The sequence below is a fragment of the Myxine glutinosa genome, chromosome 4, assembly GCF_964187855.1.
Source record: "Myxine glutinosa chromosome 4, kmMyxGlut1.1, whole genome shotgun sequence".
NCBI lineage: Eukaryota > Metazoa > Chordata > Myxini > Myxiniformes > Myxinidae > Myxine > Myxine glutinosa.
In genome coordinates, this window is record NC_136264.1 from 177741454 (window position 1) to 177761144 (window position 19691).

Genomic DNA, 19691 nt, shown 5'->3' on the forward strand with positions numbered 1-19691 from the left:
CCAGCAGTCGTCCTGGAGGCCGGCCATGAGTGTGGCCTTCATGGAGCGGTGGAACCGCTCGCACAACCCGTTGGCCTGGGGGTGGTAGGCCGTGGTGCGGTGCAGGGTAACGCCCAACGTGCGGGCGACCGCGCCCCACAGTTCGGACGTGAACTGTGGGCCGCGGTCCGACGAGATGTCTGCCGGTGCGCCGAAACGCACGACCCAGGTGGCGATGAACGCCTGGGCCACGTCGGCGGTGGTGGTGGAGGCGAGGGGCACGGCCTCCGGCCACCTGGTGGTCCTGTCCACCATGGTAAGCAGGTGGGTGAACCCCTGCGATGGGGGAAGGGGACCCACCAGGTCCACGTGGACGTGGTCGAAACGTCGCTCGGGCACGGTGAAAGGAGCCAGCGGAGCCTGGGTGTGACGGTGGACCTTGGCCCGCTGGCAGGGTGTGCAGGCGTTGGCCCAGTCACGGACGTCCCGTCGCAACCCGTGCCAGACGAAACGTGCCGACACCAGCCTCTGGGACGCCTTCCGGCCCGGGTGAGAGAGGCCGTGGAGCGAAGCAAAAATGCGACACCGCCAGGTGACCGGCACAACGGGGCGAGGTCGGCCTTGGGAGACGACACAAAGCAGGACCGTGTCCGCGAAGGGGACGTCAGCCAAGCGGAGGCCCGTGTCCGCCACCCGGAGCGCCTGCACCGTGCCGTCGGTGGCCTGGTCCGTCGCCATCAGGGTGAAATCGACGCCGAGGTGGACGGCATTGGCGCCGGCTCGAGAAAGGCAGTCGGCCACAGAGTTGTCCTTTCCGGCGATGTGCCGGATGTCCGTGGTGTATTCTGACACGGCGGAGAGGTGGCGCTGCTGGCGGGCCGACCACGGCTCCGTGACCTTGGCTATGGCGAAAATCAATGGCTTGTGGTCGACAAAGGCAGTGAATGGGCGGCCCTCCAGGAGGTGGCGAAAATGGCGGACAGCCAGGTACAGCCCGAGGAGCTCGCGGTCGAAAGTGCTGTACTTCAACTCGTTGGGCAGGAGTTGCCGGCTGAAGAACGCGAGCGGCTGCCAGGCCCCGTTTACCCATTGTTCATGAACCGCGCCCCCGGCGTAGTCGGAGGCGTCCGTGGTGAGGGCGATGGGAGCATGGGGTACCGGGTGGGCCAGCAGCGTGGCGTTGGCGAGGGCCCGTTTCGTGCCGGTGAAAGCAGCGTCCATGTCCGTGGACCAGACGACGTCGCGCTTCGCCGGCTGGCCACGGAGGGCGGTGTACAAGGGCCGCATGAGTTGCGCAGCTCGGGGCACGAAGCGGTGATAAAAGTTCACCATCCCGAGGAACTCCTGCAGCGCCTTGACGGAGCGGGGGCGCGGGAAAGCGGCGATGGCCTCGACTTTGGCCGGTAGCAGCACGGCGCCGTTCCGGGTGATGCGGTGGCCCAAAAAGTCGATCGTCGCCGCACCAAAGTGACATTTGGCCGGGTTGACGATCACGCCGTGCTCGCTGAGGCGGCCGAACAGCATCCGGAGGTGGAGGAGGTGCTCGGCTCTGGACGTGCTGGCGACGAGGATGTCGTCCAGGTAGGTAAAGAGGAATGGCAAGTCGCGCAGCACGCCGTCCGTCAGGCGCTGGAACGCCTGTGCCGCGTTTTTGAGGCCGAAGGGCATCCGGAGGAATTCGAAGAGGCCGAAAGGTGTAATAACGGCCGTCTTCGGGATGTCGGCCGGACGGACGGGCACCTGGTGGTACCCCCGAATCAGGTCCACTTTTGAAAAAATGGTCCGCCCCGCCAACCGGACGGAAAAATCCTGGATGTGCGGGACGGGGTACCTGTCGGGGGTAGTGGCATCGTTGAGGCGGCGGTAGTCGCCGCATGGCCGCCATCCGCCCCCCGGCTTCAGGACGATGTGCAGCGGCGAGGCGCTGTCGGAGCGCCGCACGATGCCGAGGCGCTCCAGCGCGGCGAACTCGGCCTTGGCGACGGCGAGTTTGGCTGGGTCGAGACGGCGAGCTTGGGCGTACACCGGCGGGCCCGTAGTGGGAATATGATGCTCGATGCCGTGACGCACCGCGACGGCCGAAAACGTCGGTCGCGTGAGGGCCGGGAACTCCGCGAGGAGACGCGCGAAGTCGTCTGCCAACGGGAGGACGCAGGAAAGCTCGGTGGGCACGGAACGGCTCAAGGCGCACGCCAGCGAGCTGAAAGTTTCGGCGTTGACGAGACGCCGGCGTTTAATGTCGACCAGCAGCCCATGGGCGCAAAGGAAATCGGCACCGAGCAAAGCCATGGGGACGTCCGCCGCCTCGAACTCCCAGCGAAAGAGCTGGCTGCCGAAGCGGAGGGCGACGGTGCTTGGGCCGAAGGTGCGGATGGCGGAGCCGTTGGCCACGATTAAGGAGAGGCCGCAAATGGCGGCCCGCCTGTCCTCCGCCGAAGCGGGAATGACGCTCAGCTGAGTGCCGGTGTCGCAGAGAAAACGCCGCCCCGACGCTTGGTCCGCGATGAATAGCAGGCTTCCGGAACGGCCGGCGCTCATGGCTGGTAGTGAGCGCTGGCCCGACCGTTTCCCGACTTGCCGAACGTGCACGGGGGTGGACATGATCGGGCCCGCCGCCCGAACCTGGCGTGGAAATAACACCAGGCCGGGTCTGGCGGGGGCTCCGGTCGACGCGTCGGGACCGGGCGACGCGGCGTCGCCGCTGCCAGTCGCGCCGGCCCGGCGGCCTCCGGGAAGGAAGCTGCGTCATGGGCGTCGGGCGGGTGGGCGGGAAACTGCGCCACGGGCGCCGACTGGGCGGCGGGCGGGCTTCCGGCAGCCACCCCGACGAGCTGGCTCGCCGCTCCGACGAGCTGGCTTGCCGAATCGATCTTGTCGGCCTCCCTGGCGAGGTCGCGGGGGTTCGCGATGGTCGTGCTTGCCAGGGCGACCCGTACCTGGGCCGGGAGCTGGCGGAGAAAAAGCTCTCGGAAAAGGAAATCCGAGGGGTGCTCGCCGAGCAACGCGAGCATGTAGTCCATACGTTCGGACGGGCGCGTATCACCCAGCTCAGGAAGGTCGAGCAGGCGTCGTGCGCATTCAGCCGGGGAGAGGGTGAAAGCACCCAGAAGAAGTGCCTTGATGGCGTCGTACTTGCCGTCAGCGGGCGGGCTCTGGAGGAGGCTCAGGCAGCGGGCGGCGGTCACGGAGCCGAGCGCGGCAACCACATAATGGTATTTAGTGGTGTCCTCCATAATGCCACGCAGGGCGAACTGGGAGTCCACCTGAGCGAACCAGACAGTGGCATGTGCTTCCCAGAAAGTGGGCAATTTGAGGGACACTGCCGTGTCCATCGCGTGTCGTAAACCCGGGGTCACCAGTGAAGGAGCAGGGCTCCTGCTTGAGACGGACGAAGTGACGGACAAGACACAAACTCGTCCGAGAAGATGTTTAATGTATAATCAACTCGGGAACTCTGAAAGCCCGTTTATCGGGTTCGCATACATATGATCCAAGCCAAAAAGCATACGTCAGAACCAAAGCCACGCCTCTCAGGCGAGGCACGCTTTGGTGGTCATGTGACTGACAGGTGCAAGCAATTATAACCTCGGCGCCGCGGTTTGTCCGCCGGTTACGTCACCGGCTGGGGCAGGGAGATTATGTTGCTGGTCTCGAGCTTTGGGGGACCCATGGGTCGCTACAATTTAACTGATTTTCCTCTAATCCGGGTGGCGGCCATTTAGTATTTCGCCAATATGGGGCCCCCGGGGGGGGGGAGGGGCGCCCGTCTTGGCGCCCGTCAAAAATCGAAAGTGTATGGCATGGGCAACATCTGGGCCAAATTTGGTGCTTTTGGAAGAATTTGAACGAAACGGCCCCAAAATATCCCTAAGGGCCCTGACTATTACTTGGTAAATGCATATGGGTCTCAGTACAGTGAACACATTGGAACAAATTATGAAAGGGATGTAAGAGGGATAGCGCCAGGGGGCGATAGAGAGCGAGTGCGGGTGTCGGGGCGGAGTGAGCTTCATCTTGTCGAGGGACGTGAACCGAGGAATAAAGGTTGCTCCGTGTATGTGAATCTGAACAAGTTGTCCATGAGTCTTCTATCCAGCAAGACGTGGAATGTAACAAACATAGGCCAAGTTTCTAAACTCCTCAATTTTCATCCGATTGACTTGAAAGTTTAAGAGGATTTGCATATCTGGTCATTAAATTCAACCAAGTATTTTTGAGGTCAACATAGGCCAAAAGCTCAACATAGACCAGATTTCTAAAATCCTCAATTTTCATCCAATAAACTTGAAAGTTTAAGAGGATTTGCATATCTGGTCACTAAATCCAACCACCAACTATTTTTGAGGTCAACATAGGCCAAAAGGTCAACATAGGCCAGATTTCTAAATTCCTCAATTTTCATCCGATTGACTTGAAATTTTCAGAGAATTTGCCATATTCATCACTGAATTCAACCACCAACTATTTTTGAGGTCAACATAGGCCAACAACTTATTTTAGGGATTTCGCAAGTATCGTGCTATTCCTTGGTCGTCTGTTGTTATTTTTCCTTCAAAGTTTTATTCGGTGTTTGTGAGCCATGGCGTGATCGAAAACACTCTACTTCGGTAACGGATCAATGCACGGCGTGGTCAAAATATTTCGTCCAACATTTTCACATGTAGCCTGTAATATGCAAGATAAAACTACTTTTGATTCGTATTAGTGCTTGGGATTCGGAATGAAGACGAATATGTAGCGACTTGGCGGTACGGGTACCTCACCTATGATGGCGGGGGTCATGTGACGGGTGTTAAAGCGTTCATACGAGTGCTCAGCTCATCACAAAGGCACCATGGGGGAGCCGAGGGAGTGTCCGTTGCAGTTCCACGATTTCCGTCCGGTGGAACATACCCGCCAATGTCCCAGGTACACGGCAATGCTGTCCCGCTCGGCCGAGGAAGGCATTGGGGCCGGCGAGCTGGACACTCTTCAGCTGGAGCTGGAGACCCTTTTAGCAGCGGCGAGTCGCAGGCTCCGTGTCCTGGAGGCCGAGACGCAGGTTCGTTGTGATCGCACCTGTAGTCAACCTAATGCACTCATTGCATATATGCCTGTTGCCAAATGATTTATTTCATCCTTTGTTCGCCAATTTACATGAAGAGTTGTAAAAGGTCGTTTGGCCCAAACTTGCCTATTCCGTATCCCGTTCCGAGCATTTGTACTTGTCGTGGACCGGACCGGCTCTGTTCTCAAATAAGGTGCATCCCTTCTTGTGCTGTGCCAAAAGTCCTTCTTCTTCTTCTTCCTCTTCTTCCTCCTTCGTATGCAGCAGGACTGCAGGTAGCATCATTGGCTGAGCGCTGATGCGGTGCCCCTCATTTTTCTGACCTCAGAAGGATGACAGGCTGAGTCAACCCACCTGGTGTTAATTAAACGGCCGACCGAGATTCGCACTCAGGACCTTAGGATCCCAAGCCAGCACATGACCCCCGCCTCACATGACCGCCGCCTCACATCTCACATGACCCCCGCCTCACATGACCCCCGCCTCACATCTCACATGACTGACACCACCCTAACCATCAACGGTGTTAAGCCAACACCGTGCTTTTTCTATTTCATCCTGAGACCCTTCAAATGGCGAGACTTCGCACCAGGACATGATGTGGATGTGCTGAGATGAGCTTGGAAGACCAGTTATGAACAGCTGGAAAAAGCAGCTTTCCTTCTGCCTTTCCCGCTCTATCCATCCTTAAGCAGCTGAATGCCCAAATCAACAAGCTCAAGCTCTCTGGGTTCTCCGATTCTCCATTCCCATTGGTTGAACAGTTCGCCTGTAATTGGCTCCGTCTGTATCTGTCTGTCTGTCTCACGCTATTTCCTCCTAAACGGTTGTCCATAAATTCACCAAACTTGGTAGTTATGATCACTACGTAGCACAAAGGTGCAACAGTAGTGCCATTTTTGGCTCCACCTCCTGCGGTAGGTTCAAAAGGTCAAATACATAAAAATGCAATTGCAGCACATTTTAAAACATTTTTAAATGAAACTTTGTATATGCAAACAGCATTGGGGGAGCGCACGATTGGAATCTCTCGCGATGAGGTTAACTCCGAGGGCCTTTCTCTCACTCACCACAGGCAGGTTGGTGGTCTTTCTATCCTCTACCGACTCTTCTCCGGCCTTGCTCCCCCTGCTCTGTCTGTGCTCTGTCCCCCCAAATATTCCCACAGATCGCACAAGATCTGCCAGCAACCCTATTATGGTAAAACTGCCAAAGTCTAGGCTCTCTGCTCACCTTCACTCTTTCATTCCTCTTTTATCCCGCCTCTGGAACAAACTCCCCCACTCCCTTCAATCCCACTCCTCCCTCCAGGTCTTTAAAACAGCTGTTCACCACCATCTCTTATCTTCCCCCATCCAAAACCTTGATCATTTCTACCCCCGTTAATTCACCACAAATCCACTTCTTTCAAATTCTGTTTTCTTTCCTGAAAGTTCCCATTGTGCCATCTTGTTTATCCCATGTACCCACCCGAGCCCTCTCTCTTCCACAGATCTCCCGATGTCCCTGTTCTCTACTGTTGTTGTGCTCCCCTCTCTCACTCCATCTTGTGTTCCGCTGCCCCTATTATATGTCTCTAGGTGTTAGCTCTTATACGAGCCTTGAAAAAACATGCAATATGTTATGACTTCTTGGACTTGACTTCTGGTGCATTCCCCACGGGTGGCGAAATGGGGTCAAATGGGTCAAAATGGGGAGTGAGGAGAGGGGGGTGAGGGAGGGGGGGGGGGGGGGGTTGGAACTGAAAATTTAATATTGGGTCATTCCTGGTGGAGCCGTTTATCCATCTTTCAAATTTGCTTTAGGTCGGAAGTGTGGGGGCGCGCCATCAACTTCTCTTTGGTTTTTCAATTTATTTATTTTCTATTCCATGCTGATTTGGACCTGTGTAAGACTAATCTTATGCTATCCTGAGTACTGTATCTCCAACAACCTAGCTTTGTTAACTAAACCAGAAGCGTTGAGATGATCCATCACTAGATGAACATGTTATGAGGCATGTGACTCCCCAAGTTTCCAGGGTTGGTATTTGTCAAGACGAAGAGGTAGATAGCTTTGGGACTTGTCACGGCATCCAATCAACAAGTACGAGTGGATGTGCTTGCAGAACCTTCGATAAATGGATGATTTTATTTCATCCTTGGTCACGTAACATGCTTTAAACAATACAAAAAAAACTATATTTGCCAACAAAATCGTGACGTGTGCTTCTTTCATTCATCCGTTTCTTCTGTTGTCACATCTCACCAAACCTAGGTGTTGACAGATTGGCAAGACCGCAAAGGGGACAAGAAGTTTGGTAAGTTGGCGGAACCTGGAATCGGTGGGACTGCTGGACCTTCCAAGCTGGTGACGCCGAGTGGAAGCAAACCCAAAAAAGGAAAATCTGAGGGAAAGGGAGCTCATGGGTGGGTACGAACAGAGCATGATTGTGGCTGGGGCATCCAGAAGTGTTGTGATATCGACGACAGTACTTTGATTTTGCTGATGATGTTTCCATTTTACACTTTGAACCGGCGGAATAGCCTAGCTTTAGACCTAGGCGTTTATACACTTCCCTATTCTTTGATGTCCAGTTTGGATTTGAATCTTGACCCAGCGATCCCCATCAACGAGTCATCCGTCCCTTTGGGTGGACGTAAAGCCGGGTGTCCCATCTGCTGGCATTAGTTGGATATTAAATATCCCGGTGTTCTTTGCGAAGAGTCGGGGAGATTAAAAAAAAAAATTGTTTACGAAGTAGTTGAGGCTTGTGGAAGAGCGAGAACAGATTAACAGCAAGGCAACAGTGGAAAACGTGTTCAACGTACCAACAGCAGAGTAGAATGACACTTTGAGGAAGAATGAATGAGAGTCAGGGGAGGGAGATGCAGGATACGAGCTCAAATACAGCAAGAAGGGGGCTGAAGGAAGAGGAAGGGGGAAAACCAGAGATTAAATGACAATGAAACAAAGGAGGATGGAGGGAGAGGGGAGAAAACATAATAACCAGGGAAATAAGGGTTTGGGGAGGGTTAATGAGGGTATAAAATATCATGTTGATGACTAGAGGTGGTGGTGGTGAACAGCCATCTTGGACCCCTGTTTGTTTGCATTCACTATAGCCTCTGCGTGCACAAGCAGAACCATATGTGCCATACACTGTAAATGAGTGTTTAGCATTCCGAGCTCATGCACCCTTACCTTGTGCCAGGGGCGTAGCAAGTGTCGGCAGCACCCAAAGCCAGGTTCGCACCATGCCCCCTCTCTTTACCTCCATCACCGAAGGTGGATGGAGGTTGTGTTTTCACCCCTGTCCGTTTGTCTGTGAGCAGGATATCTCAAAAGGTTATGGACGGATTCGGACGAAATTTGGTGCCTAATGCGTTGTGCCAATTTGCCATTCTGCAGACATGGAGCAGGAGGCAGCGGTCACGGGCCAGGGAGACCCAAGACAAAGCTACCACCGCCCAAAATAACAGAGTACGAGTTTCCTGAGGAATCGACCGAGGCCCCACGGGCTCCAAAAAACGATACACCCAGCAGGTGAGGTGCAACCACAGGTAAATTTCATTGAACTGTACCGACATCACTTTTATTAATGATTTTGCCTGTGATCGACTCGCACAAAGGTACAGCACAGCTGAGAAACCAGTCTTTTTATTGTATACGTTGTCGAGGCTCGTATGAGAGCACACAGAACATATAACAAAGGGATGAGGGGACAAGAGGAGGTGAGAGAGGGAAGCACAACAGTAGGGAACAGGAACATCAGGAGATCGGTGGAAGAGAGAGTGGGCTGGGGTGGGGTACACGGGATAAACAAGATGGACGCTGCAAGGACTTTAAGGAAGGAGAATAGGGAATTTGAAGGAGGTGGGTTAAAGTGGGGAGAAAAGATAATGGTTTTGGATGGGGGAAGATAAGAGATGCTGGTGAACAGCTGTTTTAAAGACTTGGAGGGAAGAACAGGATTGAAGAGAGTGGAGCAGTTTGTTCCAGAGGTGGGAAAAAAGAGAAATGAAAGAGTGAAGGTGAGCAGAGAGTCTTGATTTTGGTAGTTTCCACCAGTAGGAGGTTGCTGGCAGATCTTGTGCAACCTGAAGGAATATTTGGGGGGGGGGGGGGGGGGGAAAGCACAGACGGAGCTGAGGGAGCAAGGCCGGAGAGGAGTCGGTAGAAGACAGAAAGACCACCGACCTGCCTGCGGTGAGAGAGTGAAAGACCAGATGCCCAAACGGCGACTGGCTTTGGAAGCCAGCTTGGAAATGTGGTTTTCCCAGGAAAGATCATGGCAGATAGTGAGACCCAAAGGCTTAAGTAACTGAACTTCTTCTCAAAAGGTTTGTTGAGAAAGTAGATGAGAGGGTTTTCCAGATGTTCCTTTCAGAGAGAGATTGTGAGAGTGTGAGATTTGTCAGGATTGAAGGACATGTTCCACTTGTTTGACCAGTTTGTGATTTTGTCCAAGTATGCATAGAGTTCTCCTTTATCAAACACTGGAGGGTGAGGAGTTGTAAGTTCCGGCAGGTGGTCAGGCCAAGGATCGCAGGACCGAAGGCCTTGACTATGGAAAAACTCGGCATCAACCCACTGTGTATTTATTTTCCTGCAGGGGACCATAAGGGTGTCAAATAGCCAAATATCCTTCGTTCCACTGATGAACACATATTACAAACCTCCTCCAGCTTGAGTCTGAAAAGCAAATTACTTTGTCTGCAACTCCATTAAGTACATGCATGCATCCCTCCATGATTATTGGGCTCATAGCCTGTAGCTAGCTGCGCATATGCAGACATGCCAAGCCAAGTACAGAGATTGTGATTGGCTAAGCTTTGTGTTGGCCTAATAGGCAAGTTATGATTGGTCGTTTAATCCCTACAATGGTGCAATTATTCAATAATATAATTGGATGGATTTGGATGGATTTGGATGGATTTATGCTACTTGGATTTATGATCTGCTACTTGGATGGATTTATAGCAACTTTAAAATTAAAATTGTGAAAATATGCTCACTTTTTGAATATGGGAACATTATAAAATGAATGAATATCCTACAAATAATCAATGAAGATGAAATAATGTACTTCCTTGATGGAGACCCCCAAGCCTGGTGTTGGCTTAGCGCTTAGGGTGCCGGCTTGGGATCCTCGGATCCTGGGTTCGAATCCCGGTCGATCGCTGAATTAACGCCAGGGGGGTTGACTCAGCCTGTCATCCTTCCGAGGTCAGCAAATTGAGTACCAGCTTGCTGGGATGAATGATCACGGTGTATACCCCGGTTTAGAATAGGTACACCGTATCCCTGCGCATCGTAAGAGGCGACCAAGGGTTGGCGTCAGGAAGGGCATCCGGCCATAAAAACATTGCCTCAAACAGGGAACCATGATTGTCATGGGGCCCGCAAGGCTGACGCCCGCTCTAGCGGGGAAAATGGCCTTAAAACGATCATTCATTCATTTCATTCATTCATGCATAGAGTGAAGAGGCTGCTGCCTGCCGATCTGAGGGATGAGATATGGAGTGGTAGAGAGTGGAGTCATCAGCAAAGAGATGGAGAGGATTTTCCAGAGAGTCAGATCATTCAGAGAGAAGAGAGTCTGTCAGGTCATTTTGCAGAGAGTGAGATCATTGATAAAGATTAGAAAAAGCACAGGGCACAGAACACTGCCTTGAGGAACTCCAGCCCGGACAGGAAGGGGAGATGAGAGGATTCCATAAAGAGCCACACGTTGACCTCGACAAGAGAGGAAGTCCGCGAGCCATGAGTGGAGATTGCCTGCGATGCCATAAGAAGAGTTTGGTGAGCAATGCAGGGTGCCAGACCGTATTGAAGCTCATGATGCAGTCGTGGCCAAAAATATTTGCACCTTTGCACTTTTTTCACGTATGTCTAGCCATGGGCTGTATGTCTAGGGAGACTGCTCTGATCTGTCTGGCACTGAGGACCTCCATCCATTTTTGGGAAAGTAGAAGCAGCATGTAACATCTCTCTTGTCTGGTTTGAACATCTCTCTCGTTTCCCTCGGTGGTCGTCGGGTCTTTGTGATTCCATGTGATTCCAAAAAAAAAACGTGCACAGGTCACCACCGAACATCAACGGAGGTTGTGTTTTCACCGGTCTGTGAGCAGTACATCTCAAAAGGTTATGGACGGATTCGGACTAAATTTGGTGGACAGGTAGGTTGGACAATGGCGAATTGAATAGACTTGGGTTAAGGTCCAGATGCAGATCCGGCCTGTCAGTGGGATACAAAACCTAAACTCTTCAACCTGGCAGAGGTATGCTCTCTCCCGAGTGCTGTTCTAGTTTTACAAGTGTTGGTCTGTTTTTTTTTTTTGTTCCCATCTGAGCTTATTGTTAGTTCATGATGCTGCATCCCAGGTTCAAATTATATATCTTGTTAATTTGTCGATTGTTTACCGATGGCCTTGTACTTCATGTAATAGTAACCCCCATGTAACTTCATTACTTCATGTAATAGCCTGGCGTTGGCTTAGCGGTTAGGGTGCCGGCTTGGGATCCTAAGATCCTGGGTTCGAATCCCGGTCGATCGCTGAATTAACGCCAGGGGGGTTGACTCAGCCTGTCATCCTTCCGAGGTCGGCAAATTGAGTACCAGCTTGCTGGGATGAATGATCACGGTGTGTACCCCGATTCAGAATAGGCACACTGTATCCCTGCGCATCGTAAGAGCGTGACCAAGGGTTGGCGTCAGGAATGGCATCCGGCCATAAAAACATTGCCTCAAACAGGGAACCATGATTGTCATGGGGCCCGCAAGGCTAACCCCCGCCCTAGCGGGGAAAAATGGCCTTAAAACGATCATTCATTCATTCATTCATGTCTCCCAATGTCCGTGCCCTACATGTGATTTGTATACGAGTACAAGTTGCAGGACACTCATAATCAATCAGGATGACCTCATGTACCACATTAACTGAAGGGAAAGGAAGGAGAGATAATTGATCCTGGTCTTTGTACTGCTGAAGGTCATAGGTTGTTGTTAATATCAAAATAGAAAGACAAATAAATAAATAATGTGGTTAAGCATGGTCTGATTTAGGCCAATGTACACGGCTGCAGGTTCTGGGCTTCCGTGGAGCCGTATTGTGCCGACATCACTCCTGAGGACATCAGGCAGCTCGAAGAGATTTTGAACTCCACTGAGGATGACTCTGAGTACTACAAGGTAGACTGGGGGCCATTGGGGTGTGGAAGGAGAGGGGGATGAGCTGGTGGGTTGGTGATTGTGCTTTTTAGGCTGAATCACATCATCGAGTTTGTTGCTATTTAGAGAATCTGATTGAGCAACCAAGAGTGTGTCCCAAGATCTGATGACACATTTACATTTGCAATCAAGTTTAAATGTATCCAAGCAACACTGAATGTATTGATCAGATATGAACAAGAATTATTTGTTTATTTATTTGCCACGTCCATGTTAAGTGTGACTTCAAACGGTGCAATCATTAGGAACCTGCAAGTAAAATAAAACCGGGGTCATTCCATGGGCCACCTTGTAGAACACGGTCCAGGTTTCTACTGATCTCAGGTACTGCCTCTGACGATCAAAATTGCTTGCTTTTGCCCTCATTTTAAACTTTCTCCATTGCCAACCCCAATTCCTGTCCTAGGTGCCACCACTAGGTCGGCATTACTCCCTTCGCTGGGCACAGGAAGATTTGCAGGAAGAGCATAAAGAGGGAAGTCGTACAGCAGCAGTTGGAAGCAAGAAGGGTGTACAAGGAAATCCAGCTGGTGAGTCATTATGACCCTGCTCCAGGTCCTGTGGTACCTTGTTTCAAAGTACCGGTTTTTGAAGCAACGGTCATCATCGTTCACTCCACCACTGATGTGTCTGTCTTTACTTTTTATTTTCTTCTCTAGACTGTTTGTGCTTCTCCATTTTTTCCCCCTTCAGAGGTCGAGTCAATGCTGCGGAGAGGAGAGGGAGGTTCAGGCAGTGCCGAGACAGGTGAAGATGGCTGTCCATTTGGCCCACTTACCCAGCGATTGGTCCAAGCCCTTGTTGAGGTGTTTTGACTTTTGAAGGCCAAAGGCATTGTTTTAGTGTTGTCTGTGCGTCTGTCTGATGTCGGTTTTTGTTACCACGATATCTTGTGAACTACTGTACGGATTTCAGCCAAATTTGGCACAAGTATGCATTGTGATACAATGATAACTGATTTGATTTGGGTTTCAAAAGACCAAAGGTAAAAGGTCATGTGCGCTTTAAAAATCAGTTTATAGATGATAATTTGTGTTTAAAGCATCTGATGTTCTCATCTGCATGTTCTTTTTCCCCTAATGTGACCTTCAATTGAGAAAAACGCAAGTGGGTTGCTATCTAACGCAGGTGGAGTCATATCCATTGATTAATTTGTGGCAATTGCTATTTAACTAGTACTAGTACACCCACACACTATGGGAGTGGCAAGAAGGGTCATTCCCCTTTGTGGTATATAGATTACAGTCGATCTATGGTCGGGTCTCAAGAACATTGGGTGTGTGTTCATTTACCAAGTTTCTTGTGGAGAGATCGCCAAGTGGTTTAAGCATTCGAGCAAGCACTCCATTCAAAACCGTTAAGGACCGGCTGGCTTGGCAAGCGCTAGCTAGCTGCTTGGTAAATGAGCACACCTCGGGCTTCCTCCCTTTCAGTTTCGTGTTAAACAGCAGGAGCGAGTTTCAAAAGTTTGCAACGAAAAATGTCACGGTAGCGGCAGAAAGGGCCATATTATTAACCCAACATTTGTGGGTTATATAGAGTACAGTAGATCTTTGCTCAGTTCTGTAAGTAAAACTTACCTCACGGACGTCGGAATTCCTCCAAATGTCTTCATTTAGTGTTATAAACAGCATTAGTGACTGTTTAAAAAGCTAATCATGTGCGTTTGTGGTTTATAATATTTTTTCTTCCTGCAGCAGCCATTGCTCCCATTATACGATCATTATACGCCATTATAACGATGTTATTTATACACGTTGTCACTGCAGGAAAAACGCTTTGGGGAAGTGGGACATTATTAGTATTAATATTGTTTTGTAATAACATTAACAATATGCGATTATCATTATTTGTTATTAAAAGCGTCTTTGGAAAAACGCCCTGATAAATCTTCTTTGGAAAAACGCCACGATAAAGCTAATTTAACATTGATATACAACTCAACACGCAACGCCATTGACGGCAATGGTGGGGAAAACCCGCTCTGGGGGGGGGGGAGAAAAACCCCTTGGAGAGGGGGGGCAAATGAATGCGCTACAACCTTCATTGTGTAACCCTTAGTCATCCTGTCAAGTTTGGTTGAGATTGGATAAGTAAGGATTATATTGGCATCAAAAATTCATCAGACAGACGGACAGACAGACAGAAATGGCGTATTTTAGTATGATACTGCCCTTCCTGGAGATGGGATGCACAATAAACTCGATCCTACCCTTTCTCTTCAGGAAAACATAATTTCTCCCATGGATGAATCTCCAATGCCAGATCCCGTCAGCAAAGCTGGTGGGGATGAGATCTCGGCCACTTCACCTCGGAGCCATGGCAAGCCCTTCAGGTATCTCTCTCTTCTAAGGGATAAGAGGGAGCAAGTTGCACTCTTTGTAGAACTTGATTTAGTGGATCATTTCTGCATTTTCACCAGCAAGACACTGCTGTGAGGGAGTCCTCAGCAGTCAGCTTGTTTTCGAGAACGACCTGTCGCAAGAAAAGTTCAGTGTGTCTGAAGAGTGTGCCAAGCATAAGCTCACTCGTGGGAGATTAACCCATTGCCTGAGGCCACACCTCTTCCACAGTGATGGCACACAACTATTAGTGGTGAATGATCTACTCGTGGTGCTCCTCGAGCACGCTCAAGATGATTGTTTATTTTGGCGTCTGCCTCCGCTGCCCTGGTCGCTTCTGCTGCAGAGAATATACACTGCATTGACACGCAACATGCATGCATGTCCCTTGCCTTCCCTTCCCATTTCTGTACATCAATGCTCATGTCCCTGAGATGTATATATGTAGTCCACATAATCCAGCTGTGGTTGCCCAACATTGTGGTGCCACTGGGAAAGCCTGTGACATAACACAGCTTTTGGTAGCTGGCCTTTCCCTATTCAGCCCAAGTGAGCTGCTGCTTCAGGAGCATAGTTTGAATGCTAGGCATACCAGTCCGCTTCAGAACCTCATTTGTCACATGATCAGACCACTTAATTCCAAGGATATTCCACAGATGCCCGAGATATACTTGCAACAAATAGTGGGTGTACCTTCTGTCGAGACTATATGTCTCAGAGCGTTGTAGGGAGCTTAATGTTGCAACTACTCCACAATTGGTCACGCAATCAACCAAAATCAGCACAGGCCGAACAAGTCTGTGACGCCAGCTCCTTCTCTTGGCTACAGTTATTGGAGCTGCCGAGATGCACAAAGCAGTCAACAATCTTAGGTGTTTTGCCATTCAGCAAAAGGGTCGGCTCAAGGTACGGCATTCCAGTGGTTGGTTGGGAAAAGAGCTTGGTCTTTAGGATATTGATGAAGAGTCCAAATGCCGCAGATGCAGTGGCAAACTTGTCAACAAGTTTCTGCAGGTCGCAAATGGAATGCAAAACTAAGCCAATATCATCAGCATAGAGCAAATCTTGTATGCACATCGAACGAACCTTTGTATTCGCTTTGAGACGTCGTATGTTGAAAAGCTTGCCATCAGTGCGCATTGTTAGATAGACAACTTCTGTAACATCCCCATTTGCAAAATACAGCACAGCAGTCCAAAACAAGAGGGTAAACAGCGTGGGAGCAAGGACACTGCCCTGTTTCACACCATTTGCAACAATGAACGGATCAGTATCTCACCCTCAACGTGCACCTGCCTTCACGGAAACCCTGCAAATGGGGCACAAACTTATCCAGGCAGCCATATTTCATTAAAAGACGTCAAAGGCAAGTACGACTGACTGAATCGAATGCCTTGGAAAAATCAATGATAACAATGTAAAGAAGCATGTTCTGTTCAGCTGACATTTCCTGAAGTTATCATGTGAAGATCATATCTATGGTACTACGACCTGCACGGAATCCACACTGTGATTCAGGTAAGTCTTCAACTACAGTCTGAAGGCGCTTGAGCATGACCTTGCTGAGGATCTTACCAGCAACAGTGAGTAGCAAGATACCGTGGTAATTGCTGCAGTCGTGATGGTTACCCGTATTCTTATAGATGCTAACGATAATGCATCCAAAGTCTTGTGTAAGTTCCCCACATTCATTTCCAAACACATTGAAATGTATCGAACAGTGGATTGAGGAATATATCACCACCATATTTGTAGAGCCTTCAGCAGGAATTCCAACAAGACCAGTGGCCTTATTTGTCCCCTACCAGAACCTCGTTCCATTCCACCAGCGAAGATTTCCAATCCATGCTTGTTGTGTGTCTGAGGTACGACTTGGGATTAAGGGCGATATTGTGAAAGCTCAGCTGGGAAAGGGGGTTAGGCATGTTTTGGGCCTACAGCCTGACGGAAGATCACCGAAGTTCTTTCCATTCCAACCGACCACCTCCAGGCACCTATCCCTCTGTATAAACGGCAGAGCAGAAGGATGCTCACATGTCATTTGTTGATTCTTCTGTAACTAATGGAGCACTTTCCAAAGCGTTACATAAGGCTATGCACGGGTGGGTTCTTCCCTCATCCGTGTGTGCATTATTTCTTGTATACATAGTCCAGATTCCTGGAAGAGCTATTACTAGTACACTGAAAGAAATTTGGAAACGACTAGCTTATGTTTTGGTCTTGGTGGTTGGCACAGATGAGGCTCATGAATATTAAGCTTGAGGATACTTGATTAGATTGTGGTCCGTAGAACAATCGGCACCACGCATTGCTCGAGCGACACACATCTGAAAGGTGTTGGTTCCATGAAAGGAAATAGTCCAGCAGGTGCCACCGTCAGGCATATTGAAAAAGCTGCTGGTGACAGCAATGTCAGTCTGCAAAGCGACAGGATTAACTCCCCATTGATGTTGCATTTCTTACCCAAATTTGCGCAACATGCGACTGTAGGGCAGATGATCAGTGATCACTGCCTACTCGTGAGTTAAAAATCACCCAAAACCAAAAGTTTGTGGCTGGTACTGATCAGGGTACACCTCAGTTCTGCATAAAACCGCTCCTTTACTTCATCACCAATCAAAGTTGGCGTATACATGCTTACTTACCACTGCAGAAAATGTGGTTATTAAATGGGATTCAGTTATAAGATGGTCAGAGATGATTTTTTGGAAATTGGAAGCTTTCTTCCAACAGTTGGCAACAGCAAGGCAGACTCTGGCAGTGCCTGAAATGCTTCGTGACATGGATTTAGGTGAAATTCTTCATTTGAAGCTCCTCAGCTTGTGGAGACCTCGTCTCCGACAGTGCAGCGGTCGATATTGGAACGAGGAAGTTCCTTTGCTACCAAAGCAGTGTGCCTACATGCTCCATTACTAATATCGGAATTCTAACATTCCAACTTCCCAGAACAAGTTTGTTTTTATTTTGTTTGTCGATTTTACCCACTTGTAAACGAGTCTCGCTGACCCTCATTTAACCGCCTTCACACTAGCTAAATGGAAATCCTTTACATAAGGCTTGTGACTACGTAGTGAAGTATATGTGCTGTCTTTGCAATCGGGGTGGTTAATGAAAAATCTATGTGTATTCTCGCAGTGTGTCGCATGCTCGCCTCCTAGAACAGCGGGTCCGGGAGGAGTTGCAGGCGCAGGGCTTGCTGCTTGGTGATGGCTGCCGTGGAGAAGAAGCCGAGGATGAGGTGTTGGCCGAGTTGAAGCGGCGTCAGGCCGAACTTCGGGCTTTGGTCACTCAAAACTGTGCGCGCAAACAAGAGCTGCTACGGTAGGGGCTCCTTTGGGTTGGTGATGGCAGCACATGAAGTTCTTACCTGTATGTTAGAAAATGTCCATGCTGCAAAAGGTGTCATGCATTACAACTTGGAAGGCCTCGATGCATACATAGTAAACTATCATGGTTCAAATCGATGTCACGTGCCACTCCTGCAGGTTGGCACGGGAGGAGATGCAGAAACAGGAGGTGCGCCGGTCTGTGCGTGCAAAGGATGTGGAAGTACTCGAGGTGTATCGACGCATCATGCAGGCACGTCAGAAGAAACGGACGCCCAGCAAGAAGGAGCGAGATGCTGCTTGGCGCATCCTTCGTGAAAGGGAGAATCTGCTGAAGCAGCTGGAGACTTGAATGAAGCTCAGGGGTGGGCCTGAAAAAGGGAATTTTTTTTTCCAAAACTGCAGATTCCTTGGTGAAACTGCAAGAGATAAGGGGATGGTATTTTGAGATCAGATAATTATGCTGGTGTAGATATACAAGGCAAAAATGCATAGGGGAACGCACATACCTTCGTGTTGTCTAATCTGGGTTTCAATCCCGGCCCGACTAAAAACAGTCAGATTGGTGTTTTCCATGCAGGGCGTTGCATCCTAAACGGTGCCGTCCCTCGGACGGACGTTAAGCTGGGTGTTCCGTCTGATAGCATTGGTCGGTGGACCTCAAAGATCCCAAGGTGTACTTTGTGAAGAGGTGCCATTTGCCAGCTGATTTTATTTTATTTTTTACAAATTCCTGTAAGTTTCAGTCGAAGGCTGGGCCGCCCCACGTGTGATTTGGGCCGAGCAGAAAAGCTTTGAGCCTCCCACCCAAGTTAATGGGGAAAATGTTGCAAGGCGAGTTTATAAAGGAAAAAGGGATCGTCATGGTTGTTGTGATGTCAATGTAGGACTGGATGGGATTTTAACATTTCCTGGGTTTGGTCAGTGCAGTTTGATTAAACTTATATATTTAATTTTCCAGGTTTGTTGGAACAAGGTTGTGCATTTTGATCATTTCTGTACTGAATCAATTATTTTTTTCAAAAGTCAGTTCCAATTTCAACGTTACTGGAGTCAACTGTTTATTTTTAATGAATAAAGTATTACGTGTTTTGGTACCGAGCATTGTTTTTTAAAATATGGTGTATGTCCATTGTTAGCTTTCTTGCAGCACTGTGGGGTTGTTAATTTCTGTACATATTGGACCAGACGTTAATTGTTTAGGCCAGAGGTGTGTACCATTCTCTACGGTGGCAGGAATTAGGCCAGGATGCTGGCACGTGGGATATTTCACATGCATCACTACAGGATGCCAGCTCCGTGCTTGACCTCCCTACGTTTTCTCGTGCTCCTCCATTGCTCGCTGCCTTTAGTCTTACACAGCGCACAACTAACCCCTCCATTTCCCGAGGAGTACCTTGGCTCTGCTTTCCAGTCCAACCACCTCTTATTTTTCTGTGCTGTTCTCTCTCTCTCTACTAATAACTGCCCATTCCATCTCTTATTGCACAACAACCTTGACTATCACCATGCCATTGGCTGGGTGTTTGTACTTCTTCCACCAGCTGTGGAACCACAGCAAAGGATTTCGACTCCAAGGGCCTGACCAAGTCTGTCAATTTTCCGACCCATATTTCTGGCAATGGTACATCCTCCTTCCTGGTCTTGGTAATGAAGAATTTTCCTGCTCAACTCCTGTTGCTCCACTGCTCATCTCATCACATCTGTTCATCTGATCACATTCTTGCAAGAGTAAACAGCTCTCCAGCTTTTGACAGAGCTGTCTCGGTATTGGAGAGCCTTGG

At 49.7% G+C, this 19691-nt stretch overlaps 1 protein-coding gene across 1 annotated transcript; it reads left to right on the top strand.

Annotated features, from left to right (window-relative positions):
* Positions 1-4575: 4575 nt before the first annotated feature.
* TADA3 (transcriptional adaptor 3) lies at positions 4576-19004 on the top strand. The gene is made up of 9 exons (XM_068114026.2): positions 4576-5020; positions 7283-7434; positions 8417-8551; positions 12095-12200; positions 12646-12769; positions 12933-13045; positions 14465-14574; positions 17717-17902; positions 18067-19004. Exons 1-9 carry the CDS (start codon positions 4814-4816, stop codon positions 18257-18259), a joined length of 1326 nt encoding a protein of 441 aa, XP_067970127.2. The 5' UTR covers positions 4576-4813; the 3' UTR covers positions 18260-19004.
* The last annotated feature ends 687 nt before the right edge of the window (positions 19005-19691 follow it).